The 15,003-nt window shown below is 42.9% G+C and overlaps 1 protein-coding gene across 2 annotated transcripts in view; it reads left to right on the top strand.

The window, feature by feature from the left end:
- Positions 1–69: 69 nt before the first annotated feature.
- tmem176 (transmembrane protein 176) overlaps positions 70–15,003 on the top strand; it is a 35,823-nt gene continuing 20,889 nt past the window's right edge. Inside the window, exons 1-4 of one of the 2 annotated variants that reach the window (XM_046045881.1) lie at positions 70–316; positions 5,263–5,373; positions 5,942–6,070; positions 11,086–11,196. In XM_046045881.1, the coding sequence (XP_045901837.1) occupies positions 5,945–6,070; positions 11,086–11,196 (237 nt within the window). In that variant the 5' untranslated portion in view covers positions 70–316; positions 5,263–5,373; positions 5,942–5,944. The remainder of the gene's footprint in view (positions 317–5,262; positions 5,374–5,941; positions 6,071–11,085; positions 11,197–15,003) is intronic. The other variant, XM_046045874.1, reaches the window with a different exon arrangement.

Raw genomic sequence — 15,003 nt, 5'->3', positions numbered from 1 at the left:
CTCTCTCTCTCTCTCTCTCTCTCTAGCCTCGAATATACTACCTACTTTCAGGAGTCAGCTTGGCGGACTCTTTTCACACATGCGCAGTAGATCGGTTGGTGCCCTGGTCGCTTAGTGGGCACAAAACTTTAACACTTGCTTATCTCTCTCGCGGTTCTCTATCCCTCGCTATCTCTCTCGCGCTCCCTAATAATCCTCGTACGAACCCGCCTGCAAAAAGAGAAGTCAGGGAGGCGCTTTAAAAATCAGGAGTGGTCGTAAGAAGCCTAACTTATAAAGGAGGACACATTTATTAACTAATTTCGAGAGAAAAAAGGTAGGTTTGACACATTTTGTGCTTTCTTATAACAAGACAACGGCCGACATAGGCTACTGTTACCGTCATAGTGATAGGGCCTTGGTTTTTACAGTGTGCTTCAGTTCTATGATCGATATCGTACTTAAGTCCACAGGCACAAATTCTGAGTCAAATGAGCAAAGTCAATACTCTAATTAATTTAACCTGTGCATAAATGTAAAGGACTATCTAGACACATGGCAGCACTCATAAAGTGCCTCATAAAGCTCTGACTGGATAACTTGACATTGGGGAAATAAGGAGTGAAATATGACTCAAAATGGTCACAAATGCGAAATGTGTATTGCATGATCTACAAATGACAAATCAGATTTCTGAAATAAAAACCGGGGACATTTCCAGTTTGGTGCTCAATATGTCATTAAAATATGTAATGTTCTGTGAAATAAAAAGGGGTGCAATTCTAGTTATATGAATTATGACCATGTTAGCTGATGTACTGTACTAAACTATGGTGCACGCCAAGTGATAAAATCGATTACTACCAGCCTATTCAGTCCTCCAAAGTTGGTTTGTGTTGTGGGCAGAGAAGGCCATGACTTTGTTTTCCAGGTACAATTTTTCAATGGCCACCTGGACCTGAGTAAATTTTAAACCAGTAATTTTACCTGTACTTAAGTAAAAGTTCATCAAGAATATTTTAGTACTCTTTCCACTTCTGGGTATGTCTTAGTTTTGGTGGCCCTTAGTCTTTTCTGAATGCGGGTCTCATAGATGTCAGAGATGGGAGGGGGTTTGCAGTCGATGATTTTTGAGGCATGTCCAACCGTCCTGTCCAGCTGCTTCTTCTGGGGTTGCCCTATCACAGAGATATGGAGAAGGTGAGAACACTTTCTACCACCGCAGTGACCCTTATTGAAACACCCCAAACGTTTTGAGCTGGCGCTGGAAAAAAAAGTCCATGATGAGCTTTTTTGGAAATGAAATCTATTGTCATCCCATTTCAGAGAGGAGGAGGTTGTTTATTCCAATAAACTTAAAGCTGCCCACTCTTTTAACATCCACACCTTTGATGGTCACCTGTGTTCTGTGCTGTACAAAGTCTAAGATCCAATGACATAAAGAGTGTTTGACTCTTAGATGACATAATTTATCAAACCGTTTTAAAAGGGGAGCTGTAGTCCAGAGAACCCGTGCATAAGTGACAGGAACTAAACTGGTAGGGGTCTAGGCTGCCTGCATTGGATAGATGTTTGCATACTAGGCGCTCAAAGATTTTTACAATTACAGATGTTAATGCAACATGTATGTAATCATTCGGGCAAATAATGTTGGATTTAAGCCCATGGATTATAACATGCAGGAACTTTGCAATCCTCGAGGGAGTTGTTAAAAATATCAGTGAAGACTGTAGCAAGTGCACCTGCACAACATTGTAGGGTAGCAAAGGATCAAGATCAGGGCCCACAGCTTTCCTGCTATTTTGTCCTCATAGCAGGTTCCTCACCCCATGCTCCTCCATGAAAAAGGGGCGACTCAGGGAAATGGCCACTACTGTCTGTCTGATAGAGCTTTGATTGTTGTTAAAGCAAAAATAGAATTCACTGAGACTGTCAGGCAGCTTGGGGTCCTCACTGACCACTGAAACAGTGGTTTTATAGTTAGTGGTCTGTTTAAGGCCTTGCCATACATTCCTGCAGTCATTGGCCTTGAGTTTGTTCTCTAACTTAGAGTCAGCTTTATCTTTAATGACAGCTCTTTCAAAAAATTTGGCCGCCTTGTACTGTTCCTTGTCTCCAACTTTAAAGGCATTGTGTTTATTTCTCCATAGCTGTTTTATCTCTACTGACCCATGGCTTATTGTTGCTATATCTAATCACAGACTTGAAACACACACATTTTCAGGGAAATTAATGTAGAAAGTTATCACATCAATATCTTCTTCGAGATCATGACATGACTCTCTGAACACAGACCAGACAGTCCTTTATTCGTGATTTATACTTGACTTTTATTTATATAGCGCTAAATCACAACAACAGTTATCTCACAGCGCTTTTCATAAAAGAGCAGGTCTAGACCCTACTCTGTGATGTTACAGATTCAAAAGTGAAACCCAACAGTTCCCACCAAGAGCAAGCACTAGGCGACAGAGGCAAGGAAAAACTTCCTTTTAAGAGGCAGAAACCTCGAGCAGAACCATGGCTCAGGGTGAGCGGCCATCTGCCTTGACTGGTTGGGGGTGAAGGGAGACAGAGAGAGAGAGAGGGATGGAAGGAGAGAGATGGGATGGAGGCAGCCTACACAGTATACACACAGAGGTACAGACAGTAAAGGTGATGTTGCTATAGACTGAATGAATAATGGTACAGATATTTACAGTAATGTTAATGATAATAATCGTAATGTTAATGATTATAATAACAATAATAACAATAGCACTAGTAACAATAATTGTAGCAGAGGGTGTCGAGCAGGAACACGGGGGCAGCAGGTGACCTGCAGCCACAGATCCAGACTCCACAGCTCCAGAGCCAGAAACACCTGCAGGAAGTGATAGGAGGAGAGAGGAGAGGGACGAGAAAGCAAAAGACTACCAGAAAGGGGAGAAGTTGAGTTAGTAACATGCAATAATGGGATGAGGTTGCATACAGAGGGAGAGAAAGAAGAGGAGAGAGGAGCTCAGTGCATCATGGGAAATCCCCCGGCAGTCTAGGCCTATAGCAGCATAACTAAGGGATGGTTCAGGACTCACCTGAGCCAGCCCTAACTATAAGCTTTATCAAAGAGGAAAGTCTTATGCCTACTCTTAAATGTGGAGATGGTGTCTGCCTCCTGAACCCAAACTGGAACCTGGTTCCACAGGAGAGGAGCTTGATAGCTGAACGCTCTGGCTCCAAGTCTACATTTGGAGACTTTAGGAACCACAAGTAACCCTGCATTCTGGGAGCGCAGTGCTCCGGTGGGGTAGTAAGGTACTATCAGCTCTTTAAGATAAGATGGTGCCTGACCATTAAGAGCTTTGTAGGTAAGAAGAATGATTTTAAATTCTATTCTGGATTTTACTGGAAGCCAATGCAGAACAGGAGAAATATGATCTCTTTTCCTGGTTCCTGTCAGAACACGTGCTGCAGCATTCTGGATCAGCTGAAGAGTAGTAGTAAGAGTAATAAGGAATTGCAGTAATCCAGCCTAGAAGTAACAAATGCATGGACTAGTTTTTCTGCATCATTTTTAGACAGGATGTTCCTGATTTTTGCAATATTACGTAGGTGAAAAAAGGCGGTCCTTGAAATTTGCTTAATGTGAGACTTAAACGACATCAAAGATAACTCCAAGATTCCTCACAGTGGTGCTGGAGGCCAGGGCGATGCCATCAAGGGAAACTATATCTTTAGATAATGCATCACGGAGGTGCTTGGGCCCCAGAACAATAACTTCAGTTTTATCTGAGTTTAACATTAGAAAATTACAGGTCATCCAGGTTTTAACATCCTGAAGGCACATTTGAAGTTTAGCTAACTGATGAGTTTCATCTGGTTTGATCGATAGATATAACTGAGTATCATCTGCATAACAATGAAAGTTTATAGAGTGTTTCCTGATAATATTGCCTAAAGGAAGCATATATAAGGTGAACAGGATTGGTCTGAGCACAGATCCTTGAGGAACTCCATGACTAACTTTGGCGTGCATGGAGGATTCATCATTAACATGTACAAACTGAAATCAATCTGATAAATAGGACTTAAACCAGCTTAGAGCGGTTCCTTTAATGCCAATGAAATGTTCCAGTCTCTGTAATAGGATCTGATGGTCAATGGTATCAAGTGCAGCACTAAGATCTAATAAAACCAGTACAGAGACAAGTCCTTTGTCTGATGCAATAAGGAGTTCGTTAGTAATTTTCACCGGTGATGTCTCTGTGCTATGATGAACTGTAAATCCTGACTGAAAATCCTCAAATAAACTATTGCTCTGTAGAAAGTCACACAGCTGTTTAGCAACTGCTTTCTCCAGGATCTTAGAGAGATATGGAAGGTTAGATATAGGTCTATAGTTGGCTAAAAAATCTGGATCAAGTTTGGGCTTTTTCAGAAGAGGTTTAATTACAGGTACTTTAAAGTACTGTGGTACATAGCCTGTACTGATAAAGAAAGATTGATCATATCTAGTATAGAAGTGCTGACTAAGGGTAAAACTTCTTTAAGCAACCTAGTCAGGATGGGGTCTAAGAGGCAGGTTGATGGTTTAGATGAAGAAATTATTGAAGTTAGTTGGTAAAGGTTGAGGGAAGCAAAACAGTCTAAACATATATCTGGTTCTACAGCTGTTTCTAATGTTCCTGAGTTTAGAGATAAGTCGGTGCCAGTTGAGGGCAGGTCTTGGTGAATTTTGTTTCTAATAGTTAGAATTTTATCATTAAAGAAGCTCATGAAGTCGTAACTACTGAGAACTATGGGAATACTTGGCTCAATAGAGCTGTGACTCTGTCAGCCTGGCTACAGTGCTGAAAAGAAACCTGGGGTTGTTCCTATTTTCCTCTATTATCGACGAGTAGTACGCTGCTCTGGCATTACGGAGGGCCTTCCTATAAGTTTTAAGACTGTCTTGCCAAATTAAACGAGAATTTTCCAGTTTGGTGGAACGCCAATTCCTCTCAAGTTTCCGCAATATTTGTTTTAATTTGCTAGTTTCGGTATTATAGTGATGACATTTCACAAGTGGACTTGTTGGCACCCTATCACGGTACCACGGTTCACTGAGCTCCTGAGAGCGACCCATTCTTTCACAAATGTTTGTAGAAGCAGTCTGCAGCCTAGGTGCTTGATTTTATACACCTGTGGCCATGGAAGTGACTGGAACACCTGAATTCAATAATTCGGAGGGGTGTCCTAAAATTTTTGGCAATATAGTGTATATAAAAATTATAAAATGGTAAACAGAAATAAAATATATTGCAGGGTACAGTGCTGAGGCCTTTCTGTGAAGACTTGGCTTGTTCTCCCTGTGTCTGCATGGGTTCTCTACGGGCGCTCCTGCTTCCTCCCACCGTCCAAAGATATTCAGGCTAGGTTAGTTGGTGACTTAGTAGGTGTGAATGTGAGTGTGAGTGGTTGTCCGTGTCTGTTTGCCCTGCGATGGAGATTGGCTGGAGACATTTGAGTAAATGTGTTATTGTAATAAAGATGGAAGAAAAAACTAATTTAAAAACAAAATTGTACTGAAAGTTAAGGGAGCTGCTGATTGCTGTGTCTACACATATAAATATATTATATTTATATATGTACTTGATTTATTTGTTTGATTTGTTTTATAGAGGCATTTAAATTTAGGCATTACGTTCGGACCACCAGTAGACCTCACAGCAGGCAAATCATCTCAGGAAAAGCACAGGTGTAGAGAACATTAATAAGGACTGAATGCATGCTACCCAGTTCTACAGCCCTCGCATTCTACATGATGGCTTGCTGGAATGGCCTACTGGGACATTACAAAGGAACAGACTTCATTAATGTTAGTTACAGCTGTGCTTTAAGTCAAGTCTGATGTGGGAAAGGTCTACAGCTATGTTGGTTTTGTGTGAACTGATCTATAAGATGATCCTGCAGTTTGGAAAGTGTCCTCTGCTGTCCTCTGCAGGTGATGGCAGTGGCAGTCTCCAGAGATCTGACAGTGCAGGTGCTGGAGGATGTGAACACTGTCAAGTTGACTGACAGACAGCAGGCTTTGCGCGCTGCCATCCAGAGAGGAGAGCCCAAATGTCTGGGGGTGAGTCTAACGTCTCTCTCTCTCTGTGTGAGTGCACCTACATTAGCACACACAAAACCACACCGAGTTGTCCAGATGATGTGTGAGATTTGCCCATATTAAGGACAAGTTATCAAAAGTCAAATAACATGGACAAGAAAAAATTATAACTTTATAAGGCTCCTCCTAATACTTCATGTGCCAAATCTGGTGGAAATTGGATGACAATTTCACGGTGTGGTGAAAAGCAGAAAGCTTGACAAATGAAAACATGTGATATGTGGTTGAAAGCTGCAAAAATCATTAGTAAAATGACCTTTTTTGTCAAAAATAAAAGTTGCAGGGGTGTGTCCACAGAGGGGCCTGGGACAGACCTATATAGAAATCTGATTTGCTTTTACTCTTTAAACAAAAAGGCGGCACGGCAAGAAGGTCGTGGGTTCAAACCCCTGTTGGCCTGGGCTTTCTGTGTGGAGTTTGCATGTTCTCCCCCGTGTCCGCGTGGGTCTCCGGCTTCATCCAAAGACATGCAAGCTAGGTTAATTGGTGATCTTAAATTGTCCTTAGGAGTGGTTGTGAGTGGTTGTTTGTCTATGTGTGGCACTGCGATGGACTGGCGACCTGTCCAGGGTGTAACCTGCCTTTCGCCCGATGTCAGCTGGGATTGGCTCCAGCCCCCCGCGACCCTGTACGCAGGATAAGCGATTGACAATGGATGGATGGTTAAACAAAAAGGATCTCTATTTAAAACAAGTATTTTTTAAAGCACCTTTAATACAATGAAGTTAGTCAATGTACTTTACAGGAGGTAGGATGCAAATACAATTCCAAAACTGCTAAATTAAAGATAAAATAAAGACAATCAATAATTAACAGACAATAGATATTAAAACCAAGTTTAAAACAATAGACATCTGTAGGACTGTCCCCGACTAAGATATTTTCATAGTCGAATCAGAAATTTCAAATGTGGCCTGTAGTAGGGGTGGGTTGATAGACGATGCCAGACATCACGACGCTGAGCAGGCATCGTGATTGATTGAGATGGTTAGATTTGCTGCCTCTTTGACACTTGGAGCTGGCCGCGGGACCACAATTGTTACTCGCTCACTTTCTCCACAACTCCCTGCTGTGTGTTTTTGGTGTTTTGGCAAGCCAACCTTCAACACAGTCATGCTAACCAGCTAGCCAGCTGGATCGTGGATTGGTTACTGTTAATGGATTTTGTGTGTGTATGACTGTGTTGTTATGGCAACGGCAGCGCATGTAAACACACAGCCTAGTGGCTCCCTTAATTTTCCCTACATTTTGGTTTTTAAAGCCCCCCCAGCAATTCACCTTAACTGCACTGTTCCCCCGTCCACCCACTTTCAGCCTTGCAGCTCTCCTCGCTTCACCTTCCCCCATGCAACAATTCTGTCATTAAGTATTGCAACCTCGCACTGCTCTTCCAGCCATCCACACAACAGTCCCGGGGAGCTTCTTACACCCCACGGCACAATCCAGCTCACAGTCGTAGCTTATCTTCGCTGTTAATGTTATAAAGCGCGTTCCGTATTCCCCAATTGCAGGGCCAAGTAGGACGACTGCCTCTCCATCTTTGATTGGCTCTGTGGTTCGGTGGCATCGGGTTCACATATTATGTCCTTTTGCTTCCCAGCCTGCATTGATGACTTGCTGGAATGGCCTACTGGGACATTACAAAGGAACAGACTTCATTAATGTTAGTTACAGCTGTGCTTTAAGTCAAGTCTGATGTGGGAAAGGTCTACAGCTATGTTGGTTTTGTGTGAACTGATCTATAAGATGATCCTGTTCCTGTTTGGAAAGTGTCCTCTGCTGTCCTCTGTCGCCTTCCAGCTCCAGCAATTTAATCAGGGCACCTATTGGGGCACCCAGGGCTGTAGTGCAAAACTCCGGACCCCGTGTATAGGCATTCTTGATGCCCCCTGCCCCCATTCACAGCAGTTCATGGTAGCATCTCCGCTGCCCCCCCTCACATGAGGGCCCTATATAGTCAGTCCTCTTACTCCTTGCTGTATGGACATAGCACATTCACCCCTGCTTGCAACCCGTGTGGCACCCTTCCTCATCCAGCCACCAGCTGCGTCATCGCCACTAACTTACCTCATCCTTACACCCCACCCACCACAGCCTGCCCATCTTTCCAAGGCTATGCCCCTGCCGTGCCTCCACCTCCCATCATCCCCCGAACCACCCACCCTTCTATCAGAAAACATTGCACACGCCCACGGTCCGATTCTTCAGGAAGTAGACCAAGGGAAGGCCCATACCATACCAAGGCGACAGGATGGTAGCACATAACTTCATCAATTACTTCGCAATGTTCAAGTCGCCGTGTCCACACATTCCTTTCGTGGGGGTGACGACACCAGAACCTGCCGCCCCCATGAGCCCACCCAGCATGGTTTATGGCTGCACAGATAGGCCTACCTCAGACTATGATTTCATCCATGACTTAAATACGCTCCGAAGACTATTCAACTGCCAGTTCATTCACCTCCACTTCTGGTTCCAGCCAGACATTGAGGTTCTCCCAGATCAAAATCAGAAAGAGCTTTTTTCCCAAATAGTGTTTCAACGCACGTTTGGCCCAATCTGCCATTACCAGCACTTCCCAGGCGTTGCCCATACAACTGGATTTCTATTTTACTCAGTCAGCCCAACGTTGGGCACTAGAGCAGCCCCAGGTATTTAATCCACTCCCTGTCAAGCCTCCTTCCTAAGCTCACATTTCTTACATTCCAAACTATCTTCTCTACTATTGTACCAAGCACCTATTTCTCTCTCTTCACTGGACACCCTCATCTCTGCCTATCCCTATATAATTCAAAATTCTTTGGACCCGTACTCGTCACTCATTCTGCATCGGGCTCCTAGACCACACTGACGAATTCTCGACCGTTGGTCTTCCCTACCATAGCTACGTCCAAAACACCTTACCGACGTTCTTTCCGTAACTCTTTTGGGGGTTCATAAGCAAGCCGCTTATCGAGACAAGCCCCCACCCTGAGTCTTGACCCCCCAGCTTCAATAGCCACTCCGGCTTCCAAACCTTTAACAACCTCCTTCATCCCTCTTCTCTCGACAACTTCATCCCTCTTGTGTCAACCCCCGGGTTCCTAGCCGCTCCGGCCACCAAACCCTAAACAACCTCCTTCATCCCTTTGCTCTCGACCCCTTCATTCCTCTCCTCTCGATCCCTCCATCATAAATACTCCTCATTATCCAATAAACTACCCTTTTTATACTTCTTATTGGTGTAGACCTTGTTAGTGAACATGGAGAGAACTCTGTTGTGAAGTTTGCAGACGACACCACCATCATCGATGAGAATACGTATCGGGAGGAATTCAAATCTCTTGTAGAGTAGTGTACAGCGAACAACCTACTGCTCAACATCAGCAAAACCAAGGAGTTGATCATTGATTTTAGGAAGAAGGAGATAAAGACACACACTCATGTCTACATCAGTGGAGCTGAGGTGGAGCAGTTGAACAGTTTCAGGTTCCTGGGAATCAGCATCACAGAGAACCTGACATGGTCGTCTCACATCTCCACACTGGTGAAGAAAGCTCAGAAACGACTTAAGGAAACTTAAAAGGCCAAATTTCCACGCAAGTTCTTGTCAGCTTTTACAGAGGAGCAATAGAAAGCATCTTGACTGGAAACATCACAAACTGGCATGGGATGTGCACGGCCCAGGACCAGAGGGCTCTGCAGCACGTGATTAAAACTGCTCAGAAGATCATTGGTACCCATCTCCCGAGCATCAGGGATGTGAGGTGAGGTGCCTGCGCAGAGCCCAAAGGACACTAAAGGAGAGTACCCACCCAGCCACAGCCTGTTCACCCTGCTGCCTTCTGGTTATTATTTCAAGACCACTCAAGACCTTAACTTTGGTATATATCAATATATATATATATATATATATATATATATATAATATATAATTTCAACCAAAAACCCTTATTAAAAATGTGTGGTTACCATTAATGACTGTCACCCCTCCCCGCGATGGTAAGCATGGAAGTGTTGTATAAAGATGCTTACGTTGATTTCAGCTCTTACTGTTTGTATGTGGGTGCTTTAATGGAAATGTGGATCTTTCAGATCAATCTGAGAAGTACCTATGATCTCGTTCCACATTTTATTGTGTGTCATGTAATGTGGGGAATGTGGTCTTGGTCTCGACTTGGTCTCAGCCCCTAAAAGTCTTGGTCTTGTCTTGGTCTCGGTTTAGGCAGTCTTGACTACAACACTAGTGATTGCTCAGGGATAGGAGCCATGCTGGCCCAGCTTGAACTTAATTCTGTTGCTAAAGATCCGGTCTGGACAAAATGGGACTCCAATTGACCAAACAATGGAATTCAAACACTGCTGTCCCCACATCGTTGCAGAGACCTGCCCCATCAACATCCCGGATCAAGCATTCAGTTGGTGGTCCATGTTCCGAGCTGTCAGCGCAATACTTTTTTCATAAATGATGTTTGGTGCTCAAATCCAGTCAAGATGGACTCCCCAAATGTCAGACTATTTATTGTGAAGATGAAACCATATTATCATCTGGTTGCTGCTGTATCCATTCACCCCAGATGCAAATTCAGAAAATGCAAAGAATGATCTTGGTGTTATGTGTGTGTATGTATGTACATAAATAACTGTATATATTGTATTTTAATTTTATTATATGTTAATATTCAATTAATTCCATTAATTATATGTTGTGTGTATAACATGAAGGGACCACAAATTTTGTTTGTTATGCAGCCTTGCTGTATAATGACAAATAAACAACCTTGTACCTTGAAATTCATCCTCAGCACTGCTCCACTGAATATAGTTTATTTCAATTTAGTTTACCATTTTTTTTTTATAATAATTGTTTTTATATTATTGTATATTGTCTGCTACGTAGCAGAAGGGCATTCCAAATTCACATTCAGTTTCACATTACAACCTGCTATAATAACTTTGCATTGTAATTTGTACCTTGTGTGTGGTGTGTGTGTCAGGTGAGTCAGGTGATGCTGGGGCTGATGGTCATGTCCTACTCCATTCCTCTGCACTTCACTGAGGCCACTGAGGTGGTCATCCTGGGAGTTCCTTGGTGGAGTGGCCTGACGGTGAGTCTGTGTGTGTGTGTGTGTGTGTGTGTGTGTGTGTGTGTGTGTTTGTGACAGAGAGAAAGAGAAATATGTGTGTTACCTGATTGCTGCTGTTACCCACAAAAGAGGGACTACAGCAGCAGCTAGACCTTCTGAAACAAAATGCCAGAATTGGGCCTTGGCAGCAAACCCCAAAAAACTTGGATCATGATCTTTGAGAAAAAACTAAATTCCACGAAAACGTCATTTCACTGTAGGTGTCACCACCTTAGATCACACAGTGAACTACACCTACCTGGGCCTTCAAATCACAGCGTTAGGGAACTTCTGTATGGCAGTGAATGCACAAAAAAAAAGCTTCTAGAGCTCTCTATGCAACTTCCACCACCTCCCTTCTGGGCTCCTACCAAAACCACGCCCCCAAAACACGTGAACGCACGTTGCCGACACCGCTGGAGGACGAGCAGAGTGTTACGAGCGGAGAGGAGCGCAGTGCAACGGCTCACATCAGGGGTAAGAAAACATCTAACTATATCATTATGAAAACAAACAACTAACCCGGCTGTGAGTACTCACAATCAAACTAGCATGGATAGGTTTAAAAAGACTGACTTTGATTCTGTAATGAACTGCCTAGCAAACTGTTAGCAACAGGTAGCTGGCTAACAGCTGCGGTAACATTGGGCAAAGCTAAAAACAGGCTGATACACATTTTCCTGTTACCATCAGTTATACTACACGAACGTGAATTTTATGTTAGACTCATAACATGTATGTTGTTTGAGGACTGCACAGCAGAGCCAAGCAGAGACCTGGGACCGGACCGGGGTCGAGGCAAAGCAGAGGAGGGCAGGCAGCCAGGGTCCGAGGAAGAAGTGGCAGAGGACGGGGAGAACGTGGAGCAAGCCGAGCAGCACATATTCATGGCCAAGGGTATCCGTGTCGAGCTTCAAGCTCAAACAATGACATATGAACTGGTATGTATATGCATATATATCATAATAATAGTATATTATCTCCCTGTCCCAAAGTTTCTCTGGTGTTTCCCCCTAAGCCATTTGAGTGTCAAAAATAATATATATATTATATATTATATAAATGTAATCCATCACTATTGTTATTACTGATTACACCACCACTAACTACAGCTCTGCTTTAGCCGTTGGCTCATCTGAGTTATATACGTTGACCTGTCGTGTAATGTGGATCAGAAGTCCTGTTACAAACAACAACAAAGCCCTGTAAAATATCAAATCATGTTGATGAATGTTCTTTCCAATTTAGGGTTCTAACAATTATATATTCCTTTACAGACCAGAATCTGAGGACTGTGGACAACATCCAGACTACAGTGTTTCCATGCACCACACATGGCTGATCTTCCAGACCCAGGACAGAGTAACAGACAGTTCAGTCAGGCAGCATACAGACAGTTTGTACTGTGGCAATATGGAGCACTTGGTCACAGAGTTGTGATACTGAGTTACATTGTCTGGAAGAAATGTGACCGTTATCTTGATCCACTAGGACAATACAGAGGTTTAAATCCCAGCACGATGTAAGAGGTAATGTCACTAACTGACACAGTGCTACACAAATAATTCCATCCACTGTTTGCATATTTTATTTTTAACTATGTACAGGTATTCATCCACGCTGTACATAGTTAAAAATAAAATATGCAAAAAGCGTATTCTTTCCTGTTCTGGATAATACTTTCATTATTTTTTAAATAAAAAATGAAAATGATAAATGCCTTTTCTTTACTCTTGCAGCATAAACAATCAAGCAACTACATTTATGTCTTATGTCTGAAATAATGACATCCAAATGTGGTTTAACACTTGTTTATTGTTATTATATGCTACTAAAACTACAACCTATATCACAAATAGATCATTTTAAAAAAAATAAAAAATAAAAGTGTATACAGGAAGAGACAAGCTGTGTCCAAAGGTGTCTTGACTGAGCAGGAGGTAGAGCGGGTTGGCCATTAATCGGAAGGGCGGCGGTTCAATCCCTGGCTCCCCCTGGTTGCTTGTCGAAGTGTCCTTGGGCAAGATACTGAATTGCCCCTGGCGGCTGTTCCGCCAGTGTATGAATGAGTGTGAATGTTAGTTTCCGTTTGAGCACTTAGGCTCAGTGTATGAATGTGTATGACTGGTGAATGCAGATGTAGTGTAAAAGCGCTTTGAGTGGTCGAAAAGACTAGAAAGGCGCTATACAAATACGGAGCATTTACATTTACTGGTTATGAAGACAGTTCAGTGTCGTATCGCTGCTGTGGAGATGATTTAGTTGGATCAGGGACACCTGATAGAACCCCATGTTGACGGGGATCATCGGGTCTCCTCTCCTCGGTAATTATATGCATGTGTAAATAAAATCATTAGAATAAATACCATTGATAACACAATCAACTTAAATGAAGGCTTTAGGACAATGCGTGTGCAGCTGATTACACTGTCGCAGCCCTCATTTCAACTTGAAAAACTGTTCCACGCTCAGTGTCCACACTTGGGGAAACACATGAATCTCATGAAAACCTTGTGCGTGCAATAACTGTTTGCGGGGAATGTTTTGGGTGAAATATTTTGTGAATTTACGGGTGGGTGAAATACCATGAAGTGTCTCCTCATTAAAAGAGATGCTGTTCGCATTTACGCACAAGGCACAGCAGCATAACTTCATAGTTAAATCTCCCTTACATTGTCCTGCTATCTGTCAGTGGTCATACTTGATGCACTAGATGTGATAGTTTGAGAATTTATTCATTTACTTTGGTGCGTTAGTCCAGATGAGCCAACACTCCCAATATGTAAAATACTGTATTACAGGAGTTTGAGACATGATGTAGCACTTAATTTATTCATGTGGTTGTTGTTTATTAATGAACAAGTAACAATAATATTGAGAAAAACATTTGGTTTTACGTAATTTCTTAACAACTATAGAAACCTCATTTCCTGACTGGCAATCTCTTCTCTCATAGATGACATCTTTGTCCTGTCTCAAGCACCGTAGCTATACTGCTTGCTTGGTTAGGGGAGGGGAGGGGGGGGGGGGGGCAATCACAACCCTCACCACTAGATGTCACTAAAACTTTCACACAGAACACACAAAAATTTAGGGCAGTGAAATCAGATTCAGAATAAGAGCACTGCACTCCCAGAATGCAGGGTTACTTGTGGTTCCTAGAGTCTCCAAAAATAGAATGGGAGCCAGAGCGTTCAGCTATCAAGCTCCTCTCAACCAGGTTCCAGTTTGGGTTCAGGAGGCAGACACCATCTCCACATTTAAGAGTAGGCTTAAGACTTTCCTCTTTGATAAAGCTTATAGTTAGGGCTGGCTCAGGTGAGTCCTGAACCATCCCTTAGTTATGCTGCTATAGGATTGGACTGCCGGGGGATTTCCCATGATGCACTGAGCTCCTCTCTCCTCTACTTTCTCTCCCTCTGTATGCAACCTCATCCCATTATTGCATGTTACTAACTCAACTTCTCCCCTTTCCGGTAGTCTTGTGCTTTCTCGTCCCTTTCCTCTCTCCTCCTATCACTTCCTGCAGGTTTTCTGGCTCTGGAGCTGTGGAGTCTGGATCTGTGGCTGCGGGTCACCTGCTGCCCCCGTGTTCCTGCTCGGCGCCCTCTGCTACAACGACTATTGTTACTAGTCCTATTGTTATTATTGTTATTATAATCAATAACATTACGATTGTTATTATTAACACTACTATAAATATCTGTACCATTTTTCATTTAGTCTATAGCAACATCACCTTCACTGTCTGTACCTCTGTGTGTGTGTGTGTATATTGTGTAGGCTGCA

The sequence above is a fragment of the Micropterus dolomieu genome, linkage group LG01, assembly GCF_021292245.1.
Source record: "Micropterus dolomieu isolate WLL.071019.BEF.003 ecotype Adirondacks linkage group LG01, ASM2129224v1, whole genome shotgun sequence".
NCBI classification, from domain to species: domain Eukaryota; kingdom Metazoa; phylum Chordata; class Actinopteri; order Centrarchiformes; family Centrarchidae; genus Micropterus; species Micropterus dolomieu.
This window is presented reverse-complemented; position numbering and strand designations above follow the sequence as displayed.